Here is a 25,103-nt window from a genome sequence, read left to right on the forward strand (position 1 = left end):
TGCAACTTCTGGTAGTCTGGGCACACAGGTTTTTATCAGTCCATCAAGAAATAAAGTTTTATTATCAGGCTCTCAGGCTGAGTGCTTCCAAGGAAGAACTAGTTCCTGGATTTGCCTCAGTTTGTCAAACCTTTAAACAAGATAAGATGAGTTCAGTGTCTATAAAACTAGTCACTCATATTGAACCATAAAGGATTCAATTAGGCTTTTTGTGATCAACAGAAAATATTCTTTTATGAAACAAAATCTACAAATTGGTCAAAATGTATCACGATTATTAAATGGTATGTATTTATTTAAATTCAAGAGTTTTTCTTCTTTTTTTTCACACCCCTGTCGCCTGATAAAGTTTTGGTACCTTGCTATTGTCATCTCAATTAATTTTTATTGATTTAGCTGGGCTGCATCGGATGACAACAGACTTTGAACTTAATTAAGCTGGATAATGACGCTAACTTTGCAACATTGATACTGTTATTAAACTGAATTGAATCAGCATTTATCTAAATTAAGCTTTTTAGAGCTACTTTACAGCTGAAATTGAATTAGTTTTATAATTAATTAATTTTATTGTCCTGCTTAATAATGTGAAGCTGCTTTGAAACAATCTGCATTGTACAAAGCGTTATATCAGTGGCTTTTTAACTGGGTATGCTGAGTCCCAAGTATGCTGCCAAATAACCAATCTTCAACATACATTATTCATGCCAAAAAAGTAAGAAGATTTATTTTTAAAAGAAGCTTTGCTTATGAAAGCAGGACCATATACCATTACAATGTTTTTCTTTTCTTTTCATTTTCGGCAGACAACAGCTTATTTAGACAGAGATGGTCCTCACTGCAGAACACAAGATCCAGGGAGCGAGGTTGGATCCAGATCCAACTCCTCCCACCTTACATATCACTAAGCCCACCCGTCCCCACCCCCTGATCCCTAAACCCACCCATCTCCACCCCTAAACCTACCTATCTCCAGCCCTAAACCCACCCATATCTCCACCCCTAAACCCACCCATCTCCACCCCTAAACCTACCTATCTCCAGCCCTAAACCCACCCATATCTCCACCCCTAAACCCACCCATCTCCACCTCCTAGATGTGGATCCAACCTCGCCCCCTGGATCTTGTGTTCTGCAGTGAGGGGCTACTGCTTGGGCGAGCAATTCATGGACGGCTTACCTCACGCATATGAATCACCAGCATACCAGCAAACTAATGAAGACGCAAAAATCATGATGAGTAATAGCAATAGAGTGGAAGCACCAAAACTGCTGTAAATCCACTTGCCTAGATGCTTCCGTAACTGACACAGATTTACAAAAAATGACTGTCGTTTCGCAAATAAATAATTTGACATACTTATTCCCACCATTTTATTTTGTAAGCTCAAGTGACAGAGATTCAATTTATAATCATGTTTATGTTAATTAGCCATTCTGTGATCCCTTTCTCAAATGGCTTGAGTTTGTGGAGCATTCGCAGCTTATATGGACAGAACGCTCCTAATATATAAATAAATATATACACTATCAGTCAAAAGTTTTTGAACAGTAAGATTTTTTTGTTTTTTTAAAGAATTTGCTTCTGCTCACCAATCCTGTATTTATTTGATCCAAAACACAGCAAAAGCAGTAATATTGTGAAATATTTTTGCTATTTAAAATAACTGTATTTAAAAGTATGTTATAATACTTTTATTTAGCAAGGATGCTTTAAATTGATCAAAAGTGATGATAAAGGCATTTATAATGTTACAAAAGATTTCTATTTCAGGTAAATTATGTTCTTCTGAATTTTCTATTCATCAAAGAAACCTGAAAAAAAACAACAACAACCATAATAATAATAATAATAATAATAATACATGTCTTTTTAGCAGAAAATCTGAATATTAGAATGATTTCTGAAGTATCATGTGACTGGAATAATGATGATAAAACTTCGGCTTTGAAATCACAGGAATAAATTACATTTTAAAATACAATATATTCAAATACAAGACAGTTATTTTAAATAATAAAAATATTTCAAAATGTTACTGTTTTGTTGTATTTTGGATCAAATAAATGCAGGCTTGGTGAGCAGAAGATACTTCTTTAAAAACATTAAAAATCTTACTGTTTAAAAATTTTGACTGGAAGTATATAGATATATCATATAATATGACTTGATTTGAGTTGACTATTAGTAGACGCATGTTGTCAGTCAGTCATGGAAATCATAACTGGAGCCTTTGTCAGAGCCACTAGTTGGATTATGATCAGATTTTTGTGGTTCAGTGTCGTAAAATAAAACATTTAAAAAAAGTTGTCTATGAAAATATTGATAAATATTACTAAAATTCTGTACACATTTTCAGCAACTTTAGTGTTATATTACAAAATTATCACTGTAGCACAATTATTTAAAGGAGCTACTGATTTGTTGCACACCCATTTGTGATCTCTTCAATTTCACATTTTTTTTTTGCCACTGAATTTCACATAAAAATATGAATAAAATTGGGTTAAAAACATCAGAAGGATTTAAAGGCTTTACATTTACTGCTCACAATCTTTAACAATGTATCAATGCATTTTAAATGTTCAAGGTCGGGAGCCTAGGTGCAGAAAATGGTTTCTATCTTTTCTTTTGAGTTTTATTTCTTATAATGTTAGATGAAAGCCTCGTATAGACACAACATACTGTAACGAAGCTCTGAATTTGTACTCAAGACTATCATTATCGGTAATGAGAACAGAATACGCTCGTAGACCTTGATGCCTCTGTCTTGCCATATCTGCCAAAGCAGTGTTGTTACAAAGCCCTCCAAGGCTTTCTAATCCTCAGAGAACATCCAAATCATTTGGTGTGATGATTGGAAATGTAGATCGGCAGCTGTTGTGAGGGCTTTCTGATGGGCTTAGTTGTCTTTCGAGGCAGCCGAATGACCCTCCGGTTCATTACCTCCTGCTGTTCATCAGTTACTTTTGGAGCCCCCTGAGAACTGCCTCACCGGGATTTGTTCAGAGTGGCAGTTTTTCCCAAGTAAATGTTTCATGATGTGTGTAGACTTTACCGTTGATTTCCACACCATTTAACTCATTTAGAAACCACAGCAGTCAGCTCTACCAAGTTACTCTTTTGGAAAAATGACTTGTTAGTTAGTTAGTTAGTTTGTTTGTTTGTTTTCTTTCAGTCAAAAAAAATAAAAAAAAACACAATGGAAGTATAGTTTTGTCTTTTTTTATCAATAGTCATCCTGGGTCTTTTAAATGACGAAAAACATTCTGCACAGAAGGTAGCCTCACAAATATGTAAATGTAAATGAAAGACCAACTGTAGTCAAAACATTATGTCCAATGATTTGGAAATAAACAGTATATTGATTTTGTTTAGCAAGAATAAAAATTAAAGGGTCATAGTTGTCATTGTTTGTATTCTTAGTTTCTTATTTTAAGTTTGTTTCAAAGATTTTTTTTTTAGTCCAGCCTCTAATTAATTGTCATTGTCTTGCAGAAATTGCCCAGTTAACTAGCTACGACAGCGGGATTGCAGAAACTCCTGAGACGGATGAGTCTGTCAGTGTAAGTAGTTTTAACTATTGTAAACAATTTAACCAAGACAGTTAAAATAGTACGCTACTGTAGAGCACAATTTTTATTCAGAAATGTATGGAATATAAAACAGATAAACAACTGTGATTATTAAAGCATGCCACAGAAAAGTAATTAAACAGGAAAATATAAATTTATTAAATAAAATTAATTTTAAAGTTCAAATATATGTAAAAGCAGTCTTCCTTACAAAAATATTATTAAAATTATATATCCAGTCCCACAGTTTGAGTGCAGCACTGCGGCACCGGCGTAAACCCTGTGAGCTTGACTTTGAGATGATCAAATTGATCAGTAATGGGGCTTATGGGTAAGTAACTAAAACATGCAATGAGGTCATGTGACAATATTGAAGCAAATTATTAGGTAAAATGTTTAGCATTGTATGCTGCATTTTGTTTCACATTCTGTTTTGTAGTGCTAATGGTTTGCATTATATATAGCACAGTAAGCAAAAACATAGTAATCCGTTCCTAGCTTAGTCCTTTAAATTAATTTTCTCTATATCGTGGTTACTGTGCATTAAATTATCATACATTGTTCATTTAAACCAATAATTTTTTTCCCCCCACAGTGCGGTGTATTTAGTGAGACACAAAGAGACAAAGCAGCGTTTTGCCATGAAAAAGATTAACAAGCAGAACCTGATGCTGAGGAACCAGATCCAGCAGGCCTTTGTGGAGAGAGACATCTTGACTTTTGCTGAGAACCCTTTTGTGGTCAGCATGTACTGCTCCTTTGAGACTCGCAGACATCTTTGCATGGTTATGGAGTATGTTGAAGGTATGCTGTAACAGATTTACAGTGTTGGGGAATGTTACTTTTTAAAATAGTGTTTCATTATTCTGTTACTGCTAATAAAAGTAATGAAATACATACATGGTAACATTGTATAGGTAGTGACATGGAATGCAGAGTAACCAGAGACTAATAAATCAATGACCTGTTAATAGTAATGATACTAGATTTAACATTTTGTAACCACCAATTAAGTCTTAGTCCAGTCAGAGTTTTTTTTTCAGCTCATTTGTTCAAATATTTAAAGCTTCTGTCCGTAACTTTTTTTGGTCAAAAAATCAATTCATCACTCAATCAAAATCAATATTTGAGCAAGTACATAACGAGCCAGTGTTCAAAACTATCGCCTAACTTTAGCCCGATTCACAACGGTTAGTTTATAATAATGTTTTCTAATTTGAGTGGTATGGGTAGGTTTTCGCGGGAAATTCGAGCATGCCGCTGCGTCATTACGTCACTTCTGTAAACATAAAGAAGTTGTCCCGGCTACTAGGCTATCGCATGTGAGGATCCTGCAGGTGGCGGATCGTTTATAGCCTTTTCTCACAGCAGCTAGAATAATTAAATGTATCATTTTGATGGAGGATTATAATCCATAAAGGATTATGTGTTTATGAAACACATGTGAATGAAATTAAATTATATTCCAGTTATAAATGTGCTTCTGATTACAGATAGCCTGGGATTACAAAGATTTGTATTTTAAAGAAAACCAGTTCGAAGGGAGCATAATTAGCTTTTTGGGTTAAAATAATTTCTTAATATGAAATTCAAAGAGTATGACAATTAGATTAGACTGTGCAGAAATTGAAATCTACACACTATACTCATAGTCACCAATGCTGATGTTGTTAACATTAATCATTTGAGAATAAAGTATAACAATAATAATAATTTGAACGGTTTGATGTGATATGAGCTAACCGATCTTTAGATTTAATCACCATTGGTAGTGAGATTTATGGTTATGCTTTTTTCCTCAGTTGGTCAGAACAAACGTGGCAGACTTGTTACTTACTTGTTCAGATGGCAATATACGGTGAAAATTCTTATTTGGGTCATATTCCAAGATGTAGGCTAGAATCTGTGATTGCGAAGTACTGATTGCGGTGACTGACTGCCACACATACTCTTCAGAACATTAGATTCATCCGCGCTGGAGCCGTGCCGACTCACAACCCACGCAAGCTAGATAATTCCGCACACAGCTACAATTCCAGGTATTCAAACGGAGATGGCGACAAAGAGGCAAAACTTACGCACTGCAACTTTAAGTAAGCTGTTAACCATGTACTGGTCAGTGAATAAATAAAATATAAAATATGCCTATACAATAATTCACATAGCTTTTTTCAGTATCAAATTTAAGGGGAAAAATGTTTGGAAAGTAAAAAAATAAAAATAACAGATTTACCAACAAAGTGCTTGAACCAACAAATAAATGAGACTTAAATAAGCCAAAAAACATTTAATGTAACTATGAAACGTTTTTTTTTTAATGCAAAATGTTACCCTATTTATGCAATATATTAATATTTTTATGGAGCATTCATTTGTATGTTTCCTATCCTGACAGGAGGGGACTGTGCTACATTGCTGAAGAACATGGGTCCTCTCCCTGTGGACATGGCTAGAATGTACTTTGCCGAGACTGTGTTAGCCCTGGAATATCTCCACAACTATGGAATTGTCCATCGAGATCTCAAACCAGACAAGTAAGCTTTGTGGGATCGATTAGTGAACTACCACATAGTACACATAATTAAAGTGAAATAAACATGAATAGTCAACAATCTGTGAAAAATCCAAGCTGATGGAATTTGATCTGACATGCTTTCTAGCTAGTGATTGCCTACCACCTGGTGAACCGGGGTTCAGTTTGGAAAAAGATCTTTGTTATGCTAGCTAGAGTATGCAGAGCATTTGCCAGAACTGGCAAAAAAAAAAAAAAAAACAGCTACCAGCTCTGTTTTTACACGCAAGGTTTTCCTCTGATAATTCTAATATAACTAATTGTTATTTTTTCTTGCTCTATGATAGTCTGTTGGTCACTTCAATGGGACACATCAAGCTGACAGACTTTGGACTATCGAAAGTGGGGCTGATGAACATGACCACTAACCTCTATGAGGGTCATATTGAGAAGGATGCTAGAGAGTTCTCTGATAAACAGGTAAAGGTCCAATTTTCTGTGAAAGTCCTGACAACTTGATATTTCATTTGAATTTGCATAGTCATTGTCATAACCTCTATGTTTGGTTTCTGCTCTGAAAATCTGGTCTTTAGAGAAGCACGAATTTCTGGTTTATCCTGGTTAGTGCTGGTTTGATGTTGATCCAGGACTAGCATAGCCATGCTTTTAAGCAATTTGCTGGTTAGACTATATAAGACTAGACACCAGCATCTAAACCTACTAATGACTAGCTTTGTTGATTTTAAGGGTTGTAATATCTGCATACATTTTTTACAGGTGTGTGGGACACCTGAGTACATTGCTCCAGAAGTAATCCTAAGGCAAGGCTATGGGAAGCCAGTGGATTGGTGGGCAATGGGCATCATCCTCTATGAGTTCCTGGTGGGCTGTGTACCATTCTTTGGAGACACTCCAGAAGAACTGTTCGGCCAGGTCATCAGCGGTCAGTCACATTCTGAATTCCTGTTATGCAATACAGGCTTGCTTCATTAATGTATGTCAGTATCTCATAGGATCAGCAAAAGATTCCTGCAGGCATGTGGGTCTCCTGTTCTTATCCTCCACCTGTTGTTATGCAAACCTTGATCTCTCTGGATTTATTCACTGCTGTCTTATACAAATGAAATCACATGTGATTCTGTTTTTATGTGAGAAGAAGAAAAATCAAGCTGCCTCCTTGTCATTTCTGACCTATAACAAAAAACAGAACAATGTCTAAAAGCTATGCTAAGCTATGTGACAAGGTGTACAGAAAACAAGCTAAAAAACCCAGAACTACGTTTTTATAAGCTGTCGACCCAAAAGACAAGCTTTTAAGGACACAAAAGTAACGCTTGTTTTTTTTGGGTTGACTGCTTATAAAAACGTAGTTCTGGGTTTTTTTTAGCTTGTTTGCTGTACACCTTGTCACACAGCAGCTTTGAGGCATTGCTCTGTTTTTTTGTTATAAGTCAGAAATGACAAGATGGCAGCTTCCCGCAATAGAAAGTCAATGGAGAGCATTGGATTGTTTTTCCCACCCGATGTGGGCGTGGCCTAAATGTCTCTGTCTCTATAGCTTGACAGGGGCCTCGATATTAGTATTATTCATATTTATTATTTTATTTTTAATTTTATTCTATTTTCTAGTTAGGCTGAGAAGTATACATACGATTTATTTTTACATGTAATGTCGTTTTCATAGTCATGCATATGCATATCTAATAAGACTGTCCTTTGGACCGTAATGATAGAACACAGCCACTTGTTTTAGCAGTGTTGCATTAAGTTAAGCCAGGTAAAGTGATGAATATCCTCATGACTGTGCCAAAATGTGTTTACCCCCCTGATTCAGTCCTCATCCAAAAACAAACCCTTAACATTATAGTTCTATTATAGTTCAAAGTATTATATTGTAATATATTCAATTGGGAGATGATCTTATTTATATTAAATGTCATTTGAAGAATACATTGATACATTTTTAATGATAGAAAGATGTATTTCAATTGAATATATTTGCTCTGTCCTTAAATTGGACCTAAAAATTTAAATTGCCAAAATATTTGTGTGGATTCTTTTATTATCCATTAAGCCAGAAAACCTTGTAACAACTCCAATGTGTTTCTGCAGCTCCTAAATGTTTCTGCTACCATTTGTACCTTTAGTGTTCGTTTTCTGTTATGGGGTTAGCATAGGTGTGAGTCTTAATTAATGAGCCCAGCAAGCTGCTGTTGCCCTGGGCTTGGATGCATATTTATACTTCTTAATGTGATTCAGATGTGAGGCTCATGTTGCCGTAGAGACTGTCGGGAAACAAACAAAGCACAGCTCTTCATTTATTTAACTCCCCTGGCCTTTATGCTAAAGTCCCCATTTCTTTCTGATCTAAGCTCAGTTTTGTTGTTGCTCTGAAATCATTTGTGGTTTGATTGTGTCAAGTGCCCTGTTCTTTGAGTAGTGAAAAATGCCAAATAACCTCTGGATACTGGAAATCCATGCACGGAATTGATGCACGTGAAAGTGGAATATTAAGATGTTTTATGCATGCCTGTTTATGTTGCAGCAGGCATTTTGATGCATTTTAATAATCACATTTGATTCATATGTAAAAATATTCTCTGTATTCATTAGTTTGGTGCTGTGCACGAGTGAACAGTTCTGTGTTACAATAAAGACCCAACAAAACCAGAGAGCTTTTATTTTGAATGAAAAGTAATGATTTGTTGAGAAGACATTGATTTTGTTCCATTTGGTTAATGAGGATAAAATTATTTGCTGCTTCTTGTAGATGAAATAAACTGGCCGGAGGGAGAGGATGCGCCACCAGTTGATGCTCAGGAGCTGATCACCCTACTGCTCAGACAGAACCCTCTGGAGCGCCTCGGCACTGGTAAGGGTCCAAAATGTTTGCGGTAATACTTGACGAGCTCCAAAAGTGAGTAAAAATTGCTTTTGGCATTTAAGTGAATATCTAGATGTCCAGAAAGGTATTTTAGGATTCACAAAGTAATGCATGGCTGTGCGGATGAAATGCAATGTAAAACATGCATACATACATTAAGTAAATAAAATAAATATTTTAGAATCGTCACCACTTTGCCAGTGAAAGTTTAGACTATATTCACATAATAAAATTTCTGGTGATATTAAGAAGATTCCAGCATCACATAAAGTGAAAATATTGTGAAACAAAACCACAACTACTAACCCTAACTACAAAAAACAAAGCAAAACATATATTTAATACACAAAGTGGAGTAAATAGAATTTACAGCTTGTTGCTTTATTATTTGATTGGATATGTATCTTTAAGCAGGAGGGGCGTATGAGGTCAAGCACCATCAGTTCTTTCACAGTCTGGACTGGAACAGCCTGCTGAGGCAGAAGGCAGAGTTCATCCCCCAGCTGGAGTCTGAGGATGACACCAGCTACTTTGACAGTGAGTGAAGTCATTGTCCTTCATGGTCCATGCAAGCAGTGCATGGCTGAGAGCCAGTGCCCATGTCTGTTTTGATGTCTTAAGGGGGGATCAGATGTTCCCAGACTGAGAGATTAGTCCTATATTAGTATAGCACAGTTGGTTGGTGATATGAATCTTTGTCATTTGTTTGGAGAAATGTCAGCAGTTTGCTCTAGCTTTTTATTTGTATTTTTTTGCTTTGCTTGGGACACTTCTTTGACGAAATGTTTCTCATGTTTTATATATACGCAGTAATAACAATATAGATTTAAGTAAACATGCAGTTTTTTTCTTCTGTGTATTGTATAATGACCAAGCTAGATGACAGAATGTTGATTTTTGATTGAACTGTCCTTTTAACATTTCTCAGAAGAATGGAGTCTTAAAATAAGTGACATGAGAGCATCTTGACAACTGACATCACCACACAATGTGACACATTTTCTCTTTCAATCTCAGCACGATCTGATAGGTACCATCACTTGGAAACTGAGGAGGATGATACCAATGATGAAGATTTCAATGTGGAACTGAGGCAGTTTTCCTCATCTTCACACCGATTCTCAAAAGTGAGTTGTGTCTGTCTTTTTCCTCACACACTGTTTAATTCATGCAGAGCAGAATGGCTCCGATGAAAAGAGTCCTGACCAGTGTATGTTCAAATAAAAATGTGGAAAACTATGGCCAGCACTGTCTCTGCCATAGGGCTCAGCTCATATACAGGTGCATCTCAATAAATTAAAATGTCATGGAAAAGTTCATTTATTTCAGTAATTCAACTCAAATTGTGAAACTTGTGCATTAAATAAATTCAATGCACACAGACTGAAGTAGTTTAAGTATTTGGTTCTTTTAATTGTGATGATTTTGGCTCACATTTAACAAAAACCCACAAATCTCAACAAATTAGAATATGGTGACATGCCAATCAGCTAATCAACTCAAAACACCTGCAAAGGTTTCCTGAGCCTTCAAAATGGTCTCTCAGTTTGGTTCACTAGGCTACACAATCATGGGGAAGACTGCTGATCTGACAGTTGTCCAGAAGACAATCATTGACACCCTTCACAAGGAGGGTAAGCCACAAACATTCATTGCCAAAGAAGCTGGCTGTTCACAGAGTGCTGTATCCAAGCATGTTAACACAAAGTTGAGTGGAAGGAAAAAGTGTGAAAGAAAAAGATGCACAACCAACCGAGAGAACCACAGCCTTATGAGGATTGTCAAGCAAAATCAATTCAAGAATTTGAGTGAACTTCACAAGGAATGGACTGAGGCTGGGGTCAAGGCATCAAGAGCCACCACACACAGATGTGTCAAGGAATTTGGCTACAGTTGTCGTATTCCTCTTGTTAAGCCACTCCTGAACCACAGACACCGTCAGAGGCGTCTTACCTGGGCTAAGGAGAAGAAGAACTGGACTGTTGCCCAGTGGTCCAAAGTCCTCTTTTCAGATGAGAGCAAGTTTTGTATTTCATTTGGAACCAAGGTCCTAGAGTCTGGAGGAAGGGTGGAGAAGCTCATAGCCCAAGCTGCTTGAAGTCCCGTGTTAAGTTTCCACAGTCTGTGATGCTTTGGGGTGCAATGTCATCTGCTGGTGTTGGTCCATTGTGTTTTTTGAAAACCAACGTCACTGCACCCGTTTACCAAGAAATTTTGGAGCACTTCATGTTTCCTTCTGCTGACCAGCTTTTTGAATATGCTGATTTCATTTTCCAGCAGGATTTGCTACCTGCCCACACTGCCAAAGGCACCAAAAGTTGGTTAAATGACCATGGTGTTGGTGTGCTTGACTGGTCAGCAAACTCACCAGACCTGAAGGGTATTGTCAAGAGGAAAATGAGAAACAAGAGACCAAAAAATGCAGATGAGCTGAAGGCCACTGTCAAAGAAACCTGGGCTTCCATACCACCTCAGCAGTGCCACAAACTGATCACCTCCATGCCACACCAAATTGAGGCAGTAATTAAAGCAAAAGGAGCCCCTACCAAGTATTGAGTACATGTACAGTAAATGAACATACTTTCCAGAAGGCCAACAAATCACTAAAAATGTTTTTTTTATTATGGTCTTATGAAGTATTCTAATTTGTTGAGATAGTGAATTAGTGGGTTTTTGTTAAATGTGAGCCAAAATCATCACAATTAAAAGAACCAAAGACTTAAACTACTCCAGTCTGTGTGCATTGAATTTATTTAATACACGAGTTTCACAATTTAAGTTGAATCACTGAAATAAATGAACTTTTCCACGACATTCTAATTTATTGAGATGTACCTGTATTTACATGCATTTGCGTTTGTTAGAGGGATATATTTTTGTAGGTCAGGGAACAACATCGCACACAAAAAATACTTGTGCAGGTCGTTGTTCTCAGGCATGCAAAGCTTTGGTGCATTGCAGTATCAGTTGCTTCCAGAATCTGGTGAAGGCTGTATTTTATAAATATCTGCTATAATTATGGGGTTGTTGCTTGATTATTATTTTTTTGTATAAACAAACTAGGACAGGGGGAAAGAATATGATTTATTGATTCTATGTATTCTTTAGCATTTTAATTATTTAAATTTATTAAGAATATTATTACTATCAATATAAAATTCAGGCATCATCAATTGTGTTATAAACCTTAGTGGAATGAGATTGTACAAATCCATACATATTTGCCACTAATTTGCTTGGGAGAGTAAGCGACCACCTAGAAATCACTCAGAACACCTTAGGAGCAACCTAGCAGTGACCAGCAGAAGCATTTCAAGTCACATTTTCATGTTCTCGCTTTTCAGGATTCTTTATCTCATTCTCATGTTTGAATGCTGTGACAGGCCTGTGTTTACTACAAGATCTAATGGAGGTTATTGATGCATATACATGCTGTTTAATTGTATGTGGTGTGTGTGTAGGTTTACAGTAGTCTGGATCTATCTCGAGGACAGCTGGATGAGAAAGGAGAACAGCCAGAGAAGACAACTGACAGTCCTCTCACTGTTGACTCACTGAGCTGGACTCCAGACTTCACTGAGATGTATGTTAAATTTAACAGGAAAATCCCATTTCTGATGGTAGATGATTTTACATTGTCCAGGTTGGTAATTTGTGGTCATTATCTGGTCCAAGTTGGTCCAGATGGTTGGTAACCAGCTAGCAGGGTTAAGAGTCATAGTTCACTCTTAATAAAGCTGGTTAGAGCTGGTAGACCTCTTTGGACCACCAACAAAACAGATTCTATGTTCCTAAAACCTGACTTTTTCAAGTAGATCATCATGTCATTTTTCCTTGTTTCCCTTCTCCAGCCCCTCTCTCTCTCATTCATCCGACACTGAGAGCACCAGCTTGAGCAGATGTTCCGGTCTTCTTCCTAAGTTTGCAATCTCTGCAGAAATGGAAGACGCCAAGGGTTCCCTGGCTCTGGAAGACCCCAGTAAAGTGACCTTTAGTATTGGGGAGTTGCCTCAGGATGAGCCTGATCCCACCACACCCTGTAGCACCATCAGTAACTCCACCCTCTCAGGTACAGGGGTGATTTACAGGAGATGTGATCAAACGTCCTCCACAAAAATAAATAAATGTTTGCTTGTGTTTGAGGTCTCAAGAGACTCCATGTATAAAACAATTTAATAAATGCAATTCATTTTCACATGCTACTGGTTTACATGCAGTACTATAGGCAGTGGAGTCCTACAGTGTGTTTACTGTATTTTATGTTGATTGTACTTTGAGTTTTTGCCAAGGTACAATTGACCCCCCATTTAATAAAAAAAAAGTGATCAAACAAACAGTAATTCATATTTAAATTAAAAATGATTAAAAGGGAAATAAATAATACAAAATTTAAATGTTACAATTATTTATAGGTTGCATAATAAGTAGGTTGCATAACTGTTAAAAAAAGTGATCAAACAAACAGTAATTCATATTTAAATTAAAAATTATTAAAAGGGAAATAAATAATACAAAATTTAAATGTTACAATTATTTATAGGTTGCATAATAAGTAGGTTGCATAACTGTTATAACTAACTGTTCTCTTTTTTTTTTTTTTTGAGTAGGCTGTTTCTCTGAGAACCTGGATCAGGCGCCATCACAGGGAGATGGAGTTGAGATTCTGAACAGCTCCTGTAAGCCCTCCTCTGATACAGCCTTCTTCCTGATTGCTCCCAAACCTGAAGCCACAGAGAAACGGTGTGCAGTCAGCAAAGTCACAAAATCAGTGTCTACCAGCGCACTGTCACTCATGATTCCTGGAGGTGAGTGTACAGTGTGTGTATGTGAAAGAATATGTTGGAATATCTTTACTTTTGTGACCAAGTGTTTGTTATTGTCCATGTCAGATTTTTTTGAAAGATGGTCACCTGCTGTTGCATAGCGCCAGTCAGTTGATTTATTGATTTATTCCCCCAGATGTTTTTGGTGTGTCACCATTAGCAAGCCCCATTTCTCCATACTCGCTGTCATCAGACCCATCCTCTAGAGATTCCTCCCCCAGCCGAGACTCCTCCCTCAGTGGTGTCGTCTGTCGTCAGCCAATCATCATTCACAGCTCAGGGAAGAAGTTTGGCTTCACTCTGCGAGCAATCCGGGTCTACGCCTGTGACAGTGACGTTTATACAGTTTATCACATGGTCTGGGTAAGTGTGGCAGGGCTATCCAGCCCACCACTATAGAACCCAAACAGCTGACAAAATGTATTCTCACAGATTTTTCATACCTCAGTTTACTGCATCACACATATTGATAGATATTGATGAAAGCTTTCGAACCATGTATGATTTACTATGTATATTATATTGTTTGGAAATAGAATGTAGAGGATGGTGGCCCTGCTCACAAGGCTGGTCTTAAGGCTGGAGACCTGATCACTCATGTGAATGGAGAAACGGTTCATGGGCTGCTTCACACTGAAGTGGTGGAACTATTGCTGAAGGTGAAAAAACTAACCAATGTTACAACCACAACACTATTTTCACTGCTTGTTTTCCATTTAATTTTGTTACAATACGTCTGTAAGTGACGTGCTTTTTTTCGCAGAGTGGAAGTAAAGTCGCAATTTCTACCACCCCTTTTGAAAACACTTCTATCAAAACTGGTCCAGCTAGAAGAAATAGTTACAGAAGCAAAATGGTGAGAAGAACCAAGAAGCCGAAGAAAGAGAAAACTCAAGAAAGGTAAGAAAATAAGAATGTCATTATTCTTGTCTATTGCAGGTTTTACAAATGTTTATTTACAGTACATAACCACATATATTTGGATAAACTTGCTACACCTCGGTAACAAGCCCTAGATGCCACTAGATGTAGCTGTTGCGGCATTGTTTTTGTAATGTACACTCTGTTCAGAATAGTAATTTAGTGTACTTTTCTGCTGCATGCTGTGTAGTATATACAGTATATAACTTACTATACAAAATTATTATATAAAACAGTAGGCAGTATGTACATATAATAATTTCATCATCCAGTGTGTTTTTTTCAGTTTAAGCTTTTTTTTCTCTCCAGGCGCCGTTCAGTATTCAAACGTTTTGCCATGCAGCCCTCTCCACTTTTACACACCAGCCGTAGTTTCTCCTCGCTAAACCGCTCACTGTCTTCAGGAGAGAGTCTACCTGGATCTCCCACACACAGTCTCTCGCCACGCTCCCCCACAGCTGCCTTTCGCCCAACACCCGACTTTAACCAGTCAGGTAGGTGTGTGTCTTACATTACATTACCCAGAAATTGGTCCTGATTTAAAAAAAAAAAAAAAAAAAGTATATATATATTTAAATATTGTTGCCTGTCATGTGTCAATGGGTGTAAATATTAGTGTTCTGTTTATTTCCTGTTCAGTTCAATGTGAAATTATGAAATCTGAATGAAAGTGATAAAAAAATAGCTGCTTTTCTTAATGTTTTAACTTTCCAATCTTTCATCCAGGTGCCAATTCATCACAGAGTAGCTCCCCCAGTTCCAGTGCACCTAACTCACCAGCAGGCTCTGGCCACATCCGACCCAGCACTCTGCATGGCCTGGGTCCCAAACTACCTGGACGGTTACGTCAGGGTCGACGTAAATCAGCAGGGAGCATTCCCCTCTCACCATTGGCTCGCACACCCTCCCCGACCCCTCAGCCTCAGCCGACTTCTCCTCAGCGATCCCCATCTCCCTTGCTGACTCACACTGTGGGAAGCTCCAAAACTTCTCAAGCCTTCCCTGCCAAAATGCACTCACCCCCGTCTATTGTACGCCATATGGTACGACCTAAAAGTGCAGAGCCTCCTCGGTCCCCACTCTTGAAGCGAGTTCAATCTGAGGAGAAGCTTTCCCCTTCTTACTCTGGTGACAAAAAACATTTATGCACCCGAAAGCACAGTTTGGAGGTTACCCAAGAGGAGTTTCAAGGGGAGGCCTCATCTAGAGGGGAGCATATCCCACCATCCATAGAGGAGAGCACTTCCTGTGAGCCACCCACCATTACTCGGGTGAGGCCTGCTGAGCAGGGTTGCCTAAAGCGACCTGTTACTCGCAAAGTTGGTCGTCAGGAGTCAGCAGAGGAGCTAGATAGGGAGAAGCTGAAAGCTAAAGTGGTGGTGAAGAGGCAGGACTGGGCTGAGAGACGAGAGTCTATACAAAAACAAGACACCGTGCATGATGTGGAAGGTTCTGCTGCTGAAGATAAGGAGTGGAGTGTCCTTACACGTCCCAGTGTGAGACCCCAGGGTTCCGAATCTGGATCCCTGGACAAGTCTACAAATGCTACTTTGAAGGATATCCTCTACAAAAAACTAAATCCAAGAGTCTGTGAGAGCATAGCTGAGTCTGTCACCAGTGGAGACTGTGTATCACTTTTAAGTGAGAATGGGAGGTTACCTTCATGTCAATCAGATCGCCAAATGTCTCGGGCAATGAAGGAAAGTAATAAACCAGATTTCAAAGCCTCCAACATGGAGTTTGCCAGAAAGAGGCAGTCCTTTGAGGATAGGGAGGACTCCTTGTGTCGAATATCCTCTGGTGTTCATGAAAGCATTCATTTCAACACCACTAGGTCCAAAAGTCTTCAGCTGGATTCCGCATTAGCTTTAGAACATGTTAAAGGGGGCATGTGCAACATCCATGGCACTTCTGAAACTTTGGCCCCTAAGCTTTTTAGTGGAAGACGAGAGAGTGCAGTAGAAAAACTTCAGATGATTTCTTCTGATGGTCCTCTCAGGAAGACCTCCTCTGAGTACAAATTGGAGGGAAGGCTTGTGTCCTCTTTAAAGCCACTAGAGGGCACCTTGGACATTGGCCTGCTTTCTGGGCCTCGGGTATCCAAGACTGACACATGTCTTTCCAAAATGGCAGACAGCCATGGTGAAAATACTATGTTGGCAGAAGACCTTTGTGGAAAACAGCCAATTCAACAGAAAACTGCAGAGAAAAAGAAAAGTCCACATGCTGTGATATCTGGGACACTTAACCATAAGGAAAATGTGTATTTGAGCAGTAAAACGGTTACAAAAGAAGATTCCATTTCCAATAAGGACTCTACAATTAGTTCTGCTTGCAATGAGGCCTTGCATGATAGAAATAAATTTAATGATGGAGTGAAGTTGCAGATTACAACCACTAAAGTGGAGTCCATAGACACAAGTGTGAAATCGGAGACTAGGCTAAAGACAGCTCAGGAGATGAGAGCTGCACGACACAATACTCACTTTGCATGTGGGAAAACGCCCTCCATCAAGGAAGTCAGCAATGAAGACCAGGAAGACGACATGGAAAATATAGAGGATGCATCTCCAAAGCAAAACGAAATTCGGCAGATAAAACCAGTCCTTAGTAAAACAAATCAACCTGAGGAAATCCCAGTGTCTTCTGCTGTTTTTTCTCAACTCAACTCTGTCCAGCAAATCCCAGAAGCAAATTCTGGCAAAAATAATAGTAGGCTGAGTAAGACACAGATTAGTTCACGCAGTCCAGCAATGTCTACAGAGAAGGATAGCATAAATAAAGACAAACCAACCGATAAAAAGACCACTGCAGTAATAAAGCAGGTCCATTCATCAGAAAATGTTATGGACAATGCCTGTGAAACATCAAGCCCAACTTTGGCTAAAACCAAGACTGTGATAGATAGAAAGGATAGGGCTGGTAGCACCAAAGACTTCCTTGACATCAATCCAGAGCATCTTCAAGATTTGAAGGAAAGCAAAACATCTAGCAGAGTAAAATGTTTGGACAAAAACGTAGATTCTACACTGGGAGACAGAACTGCTGGTACTCCAACCTCAGGTGCTGACTCAGGGCAGGCTAAACCAGAGATATCCATCAAAGAAACAGCACCCATCCCGCAGAGTCTATCTTTAGCTTCCTCTGTCACAACATCCACGGTGTCTTCTGTCTCCACCCCATCAGATGCACCTGAGACCACTATTGTTAAAAGCTCATTGTCTAACCTTCGAAGAAAAACCACTCCATCTGCCATTGCTGCCCCATTGAAAGACATGCCAGCTACTGATTCAAAATCCAAAGCCATTGCAAGCACCACTTCACAACTTTTTGGGTTGGCTGAAGTAAAAACAACCACCATCCAACCTCCACAGTCTGATCAGACTTGTGCCAAAATTTCAAGCTCTGTTGGCTTGGAAAATGGGCAGACAGCAAGTATTTCCGCTCAACTCTCCAAACAAATCTCAGACAGAACACAAAAATCCGGTGCATCAAGTGGTAGCAGAGAATTCAGTGTGCAAACCCATCAGTCTCAACAGAGCTTAAACAAAAATCAACATGCAGACAAAGTAAATGCAGAGAAGGCAAGTAGCCAATCCAATTTAATGGTGAAGGATCTTAAAACCCTGCCAGCATGTGGAGACAAAATGGACCCGAGAGACAAAATGGCTTCTAAAAAGGACTCTAAATGCAGTATGAGTGAAAAGGTTACTTGCGCCTCTAACCCTTCAGTCAACGCTGAAGTTTCAGGAAACTGTGAAAAGCAGGAAGCCATCTTCAGAAGCCAAGTAATCATGAATATCACATCAATGGACACGGGTGCAAGCCCACCAAAGACTAGAAGTTGTGACACTTCAACAAAAGACACTGTGCATGTGCAATCTGCAATTAAAACAGAAGAAAAAACTAAATCCAAGAGTATTTTTGATGTAGACAAGAAGGCCGAGAAGCAAGTTATGGACATGTCCATGACAGAGACAAGTACAGCACAGACTGCAATAAAACAGACGCAACCATCTGGTAGTGCTACACTAAAACAGACCCTTTTGAATTCCAAAAACAAGCCCCGAGTAGACTCTCCGCTTGTTACGCAGTCTTTTGAGAAGGCAATTGAAGATAAGGGAAAGCAGGAAAACATAGCACAGCTACAGCCTATTGTCAAAGATAGCATAGTAAAACCAAAGGAGCTAAGAGAGTCAGTCTTGTCTACACCTAAATCTCAGCCTCATAAAGACACCCGTACTGGTTCTCAATGTGGCTCTGTGCCAGTGTTACCTGTGCCAGCGGTTCAAATCCATGTGTCTTGTGGACTTCCTTCTGGTAAGGGCAGCACTGCTGTAGTTGAATCACTTGGACCTTCCTCAAAGGAACAAGTGAAGTCCAGAATTGATGTTCTAAGATCAGAGTCTCTCAAGGGCTCCAGCACAAGTGATCCCATAGGGACAACTACTACTACTATATCCAGTCCTGACCCTAAACATGCCTCCAGTGAGTCAAAGGATACTGATAAACAAATTTCGTCCAACCGAAAAGAGCAAGTGGAAAAGAAGAGAAAGGAACCTACTCAAGATACATCGTCAGCACCCAAAACTAACCGCAAAGACTTGTCAAGAGGCATGCCTTTGGCAAAGGATAGTACTACTATTGAAAAAGATTCAGTCCGTCCTAAACAAACAAAGGATACACCACGTGGTTCAACTTGTGAAAAGTGATGTATTGTATTGTATTGTAGTTGCCAAGCGTATTTAATTTTAAAAAAGACTATGAGGATGTAAACATAATTTTTGTCTATATGTAATATCATGAACCCTTTCTATCTGAGGACCGGTGAAGCTGTTACTTTGGGTTTTCGTGGAGATGCATTTGTTTGTTTGTGTTGTGATCTATCATGCTCCGTTAATATTATGTCTAAAAAAAGTGTAGGCTGAATGTTGACTTGTTTTGCTGCTGATTTGTGGTCTTGTTTTAGATCTCGCAAAAGCGCCAAAATTAGTCATTGTATTGTGTTGCGATGTAATGTAACGTGTGGCGTGTGCAATAATTGGGGAGACGGAGTGTAGATGCCTTTTTAAAGGATTAAATTAACTGTGCCAATCCTGGTTCAGTGTAATTGTACCAAACAAAGAGCACCTCAAATTTAGACATGAAGGTGCATGTTAACTGACTGTGTAAAAAAAAAAAAAAAAAAAAGAAGCTTCACGCTTATTCAGACTAGTGTTATTATGTATTACACTGGTTTTTGATGTATTTTAAAACCACTAGGAAAATATATGTAGCAATGGTGCTATTGATGTGGCTTACATTCTGCAAGCAGAACAGATCACTTATTTTATTTTCCTCACTTATTGTTTTTTTTTTTTTTTGTGATCTTGTCAGCAAAGTTTTGTTTTGGGTAGTGGTGCACAGAGGGAAAGCACGTTGTCCTGCGCTTCTCACCTGGAACTATTTTATATTGGAATCATCTTATGGTTCTGGAATCGTACTGGAAGGGGCCTTAGAGTTTTTTGGGGAAATATGACTTGCTGTTCTTTGCAGGTCATGGTGAAATTCACATTCCTTTCACATACATTTGTAAGGATTCATTTTTATGCAATATATTGTAAATACAGCAGCATTAATTGTACAGAGGGGTCAGTTGAAAATGAGTGTTGTATGTTTTATATGTATATATTTTGCTATGTCATATTATGTTTGTATACTGTACTAAATGTTAGTCTCCTAGTGATGTTATCTGCTCAGTAATTGTGCTGATATAGAGTCTAAACTAGCAGAATAATGATAGTCTCACTCTGAAATGAAGTGTACCTGAAGTTTCACTAAGGTATGTAATGCTTAACCACATGCATTTTCAGATATGTATTTTAAGTGATGCAGCAGAATTGCTCTCAGAATGTTCATTATACTTGATGCCACTAACAAGGAAATCATGCATTTACATGAAACGGACAAGGCAGATGTAGCACACTATATAAAAGGCAAGTTTCAGAGACTGAAGGATTACCCCATGATTAAGGTTTGCTAAATGTCAAGCTTTTAGGGCTAACACTTGGCATACAGGAACATGATGCATTTCCCCTGGTTTGGTTAAAAGGGCTTAAACGGGGATAATCAACGTGTTTTAGCAACATGTCAGGGCTGGTAGTCAGCACTTGTGGTAAATGTCAGGAGTTTCACTGCATGTTCGTTCTTCATGTCCAATCATATTCATATTTCTTACATATTCATATGCAAAGTTCAGCACTTACAAATGGGGATTGTGTAATACTTTACTAAATGCATTTGTGCTATTAACATCTCTAGTCACGCAATAGGACTGCTAAGCGCATTTCCTGCACTTTTTACCTTCAAGACCTTTTTGTGCTCAAACTTTAAAAATCATATTTGTCATTAGTTGTGCTTGATTTGACCTTTAAGCTGTTGAATAATGGCCACTGAAGTTTAGCATCAGAACAGAGAAGAGGATGAATCATTGTGTCTTTTGATAACATTTGGTCTGAACTTTAAACCTGCTATAGCTCTGCTGGTGTGCATACATCACGTACCAACTTAAAGTAAAGCGACTGTGTATCTAGGCAAATTTCAGTAAACTTATATTGTGAAACATCTAGGCTGTATTACCGTATGATATTGAAGTATTTGTGATTAATGTTTTATGTAAACAGTATATATCTGAGCTGAACACACAGATCTGCATAAGTAACTAAACAACAGAATGAACCGTGTAAAGAGAATCTATAATAAAAAGATTTTTAGCGATTTTAAAGTGCATTAGCAGACTGATGTTTCAGTTCCTTATAGGCTTTACAAATGCAGCTTAGGAGGTCTAAAGAGCTACAAGACACCTTAAGATTAAAAACACAACTCTTATTGGGGAAGAGATTCTAAGCAAACATAATAGAAACTTTAATGATAAAATGTGAATGTTTTATAGGACATATGCATTGTCTGTTCTCCAATATCGATAGTATTGCCATGAATTAACCACAGACATTCATGTTGTTGGTGTTTCTTTCCCTTCTTCCCTTTTCTGACGTAAAAGGGAAATAATGTTTAAATCCTTTAAGAAGCACATTAAATGTTTGTTTACAACTACTTCATGGATGTATATTTTGTACATTTGTGTTATTTGCCAGTTATGCTGTGATCGTGTGTGTGTGTGTGTGTGTGAGTGAGAGAGAGAGAGAGTTCCTCTGTTCCGCTGTTGAAGACCATTGGTGTGGTAGCCTAATGTTGTCCTTCTAGTTCAGTATGTTCTTGTTTGTTTTCTGGAGTTTTCTTTTCTCTCTCTATGTGTGAAAACAGTGTTTATGTAGATGATTCTGCTTATCATTGTCTTTTAGGATCTGTGCAATAAGAGATGTGGTTTTGAGTGTTGTACATCACCCACAGAAAGCTCTATGGATGTCATAGATGTTATATACTAAACAAATATTTATACTTCTAACGTTGTATAATACTGAAAATAAAAAGGCATGTCAAAATGACCTTTTATTGCATTTTATTGTCTTTTTCCTTTAAAATTACTTGAAAAGACTTGAAATCTCCATAATCAAGGAAGTAGATTTAATGAGACTGCAAAAAGAAAACGAAGACAAAGATTTTAGTCTTTTTTTTTCGTCAGTTTTTCAACATATAATGTTGATTTCCAACTTAAAGCAGATGTCCCATGTTTTATGTTTATGTAGTCTGCATTTGGAGGGAGACCAAACAAACTCTTAATTTACAGTTGGGAATATCTTGAATATTTTCTAATTCTCCTGACAAGGCAGAAAATGGCCAATGTAATTAGGATTGCTACTAGAATTATAACAAATGCAAGTACAACAACAGGTAATTCACACTGAAGTTCAGCATCAATAATCCTTGTTCCTGTGCCATTACAAGTGGTCTCCATTAAGTGTTTTACTTTGATTTTGTTTTTTATAACCCAGTTGATAAACGCAAAGTTGCTACAGTTGCACACCAAGGGATTGTAGCTCAGATCAACAGTACTGTTATTTCCCAGATCCATAACGCTTCCAACATCCACTGTCACAATGGCATTACTGGCATAGTTAAGTTCGAGAAAATGCAGGGAGTAAAATACAGAGGTGCTCAGTTTGACCAACTTGTTTTCACTCAGGTCTACTTGCCTGAGATGCATGAGACCTTTAAACAAGTTCTCTTCAAAAGCAGTTATTGTGCATGAAGATAGAATGAGGGTTTCCAAAAGAGGGACATGTTTAAAGAGCTCTGTCTGGGTAAGAACCCCTCCTTGAATTGTGTTCCCCTTCAAATTGAGGAGTTGCAAATTCTTCAACCCTTTGAAAATGTGCACGTTTGTCAGACTGGTATTTGACCAGGAAAGATTTAGAGTTTTGATATTCTGTAGATTGCTAAAAGGTGAGCTGTCATTCAAAGTGTAGTATGAATGGCTGAAATCCAAGTGCTCCAACTGTGGAGTTGCACTGAAAGGCTGTGAACTCCAGAGCATTTGTGAGCCATAGCTGAGATTGAGGAGCTTCAGTTCACTCAGACCAAACAGCTGGTCATTACAACAAGGTCCCCTGGGATTTACTAAACTAAGACTGAGATCCAGCTCTTCTAGGATTCCAAGATGCTCCAAGCATTTGCTGCTAAAATTGAGTTGCTTTGAATTCCCACTCACGGACAAATGCGTAAGCAAGGGAAAGTTTCTGGTGTTGATGTTGCAGACATCTTTAAAGCGGTTCTCATCTAGCACCAGATGGGACAATGTAGATGGGCCAGTCATGTTAAATTGTAATGAATCCAGGTGGGCTCTAGTAAGGTCAAGCTTTTTAATCCATTCAAGGCAATCAAATGGGAAATTATTTAGGTCTGAGAAATGCTGAAGCTGGAAATCCAGGTCAGTAACAAAGATCGTGCACAAAGATTGTAGTGCAGCTGATGGTATGTACACATTTGGATCGGTTTCATACAATCCCAGGTTCAGTCTGTTGGTTTTAAGACCTTCAAGCCCTTTCAGTAGGGAAGAGAAGTCCATCTTGCTAAGGCAGCCACTGAAATCAAGACTACTCAAGTTCAGTGACTTAAACGCACCTGGTTCTATATTGACAAAATCGTTTCCTTTGAAGCTGATGCTCATCCCGTGCACATTACGGAGTGGTGCTAAATCATCCTCTCTTATCCGGTCAATGGAGTTCATGTCCAGCTGCAGGCTGTGTAAGTTCTGACAGTGAAAACTGCTTAGTCCATCTAATGAGCGAATTTCACTTCCCCCAATGTCCAGAACCTCCAAATATGCAATATTATCTGATGGGATGTCTGATAGGCTTTGTATCTTTGACTGAGCAAGGCTTAGATATTTGAGTGCTAGAGGTCCAGAAAAAGCTCTTGCTGCGATGAACACAAGTGGGTTTCCGATTAGGATAAGGGCCGCCAAGTCAGGCTGATATTTAAAAATGTCTTCATACATGAAAGTGATGCCACATCTGTGAGTTATAGGGTTAGATGTGAGAAGAAGAAACATTAGATTCTCTGATGCACAATTTTACACAGTTCATCTTGAAATACAAGTTGTTTTGCTCACCTTGTCAGGTCTAAATAATTCAAGCTCGTTAGCCTCTGAAAAGTAAAGTTGTATAGGGCAGGAAGATAGTTGAAGCTAAATTTCAAAATTTGGACAGAATTTGGTATCTCATCTGGAATGACATGTAGGTTCATATCACTACAATCATAGCCATTTGCTACCTGGAAAAAACAAAACAAAACAAAAAAAACTGAAACAAATCATTAGTGTTACATCGAACACTGAAACATACAGGAATATAAAACATAATATAAACAGTATATTAATTTGTGGCTCACTTTTGTCTGTAATGTTGAAGATCACACAAAATAAGCTACCATAAATGTACCTGTTGACACTGTCTTCTAGCCCATGGTGTTGCTTCGTTATGCAGTAAAAGGTGAAACAGAATAGTGTAAAATAACGTGTAGAAAACGAAATGCTTCTCCATAGTGTACAGGACAAAAAGAGAACAGTGTCTCCTCTTCATTCAAATATATATGTAAAATAGAGGAACTTCACGTAAAACAAGAAGTGTTCAACTGTAACTTCCCTTTATGTCAACAATGATTTTCTGTATGTTTAGAGGCCCACAGGATATCACTGTGATGAAGTACAGAAAACAAACATGCCATTTTAAACTTTGGGAAGTGCCATTTTACCTCTTTTGGTGAAGTAGATCGGAACTTTCCAAAAATCTGTTTAGCTTTGTTTTGTGTTTTGTTTTAATCCTGAAGGGTAATTGAATATTTAGAAACAATTTGTGTGAAAAAAGTACCTAACCCTTTGAATTGAATTAAATACATTGCATCTACGATTGTGACTGGATCCAATGTGTGTCCATTTCGTACATCACTT

General features: G+C 38.2%; 2 protein-coding genes across 2 annotated transcripts in view; one reads left to right on the forward strand and one right to left on the reverse strand.

The window, feature by feature from the left end:
* Positions 1 to 19,884, forward strand: part of LOC107600602 (microtubule-associated serine/threonine-protein kinase 4-like) — a 69,258-nt gene extending 49,374 nt beyond the window's left edge. The window contains exons 11-27 of the mRNA XM_016292536.1: positions 3,500 to 3,567; positions 3,816 to 3,907; positions 4,172 to 4,380; positions 5,972 to 6,110; positions 6,436 to 6,568; positions 6,866 to 7,031; positions 8,859 to 8,960; positions 9,387 to 9,509; positions 9,990 to 10,099; positions 12,434 to 12,555; positions 12,824 to 13,041; positions 13,580 to 13,777; positions 13,932 to 14,158; positions 14,332 to 14,454; positions 14,559 to 14,695; positions 15,026 to 15,210; positions 15,443 to 19,884. Of these exons, the coding sequence (XP_016148022.1) occupies positions 3,500 to 3,567; positions 3,816 to 3,907; positions 4,172 to 4,380; positions 5,972 to 6,110; positions 6,436 to 6,568; positions 6,866 to 7,031; positions 8,859 to 8,960; positions 9,387 to 9,509; positions 9,990 to 10,099; positions 12,434 to 12,555; positions 12,824 to 13,041; positions 13,580 to 13,777; positions 13,932 to 14,158; positions 14,332 to 14,454; positions 14,559 to 14,695; positions 15,026 to 15,210; positions 15,443 to 19,428 (6,338 nt within the window). The 3' untranslated portion in view covers positions 19,429 to 19,884. The remainder of the gene's footprint in view (positions 1 to 3,499; positions 3,568 to 3,815; positions 3,908 to 4,171; positions 4,381 to 5,971; positions 6,111 to 6,435; positions 6,569 to 6,865; positions 7,032 to 8,858; positions 8,961 to 9,386; positions 9,510 to 9,989; positions 10,100 to 12,433; positions 12,556 to 12,823; positions 13,042 to 13,579; positions 13,778 to 13,931; positions 14,159 to 14,331; positions 14,455 to 14,558; positions 14,696 to 15,025; positions 15,211 to 15,442) is intronic.
* A 2,502-nt stretch (positions 19,885 to 22,386) lies between these two features.
* LOC107600612 (CD180 antigen-like) lies at positions 22,387 to 24,696 on the reverse strand. Its single transcript, XM_016292547.1, has 3 exons — positions 24,595 to 24,696; positions 24,267 to 24,427; positions 22,387 to 24,168 (listed from the first exon to the last, which is right to left on the reverse strand). Exons 1-3 carry the CDS (start codon positions 24,694 to 24,696, stop codon positions 22,437 to 22,439), a joined length of 1,995 nt encoding a protein of 664 aa, XP_016148033.1. The 3' UTR covers positions 22,387 to 22,436.
* Between the last annotated feature and the right edge of the window lie 407 nt (positions 24,697 to 25,103).

This window comes from Sinocyclocheilus grahami, unplaced genomic scaffold (assembly GCF_001515645.1).
Source record: "Sinocyclocheilus grahami isolate Dianchi unplaced genomic scaffold, SAMN03320097.WGS_v1.1 scaffold287.1, whole genome shotgun sequence".
NCBI classification, from domain to species: Eukaryota; Metazoa; Chordata; class Actinopteri; order Cypriniformes; family Cyprinidae; genus Sinocyclocheilus; species Sinocyclocheilus grahami.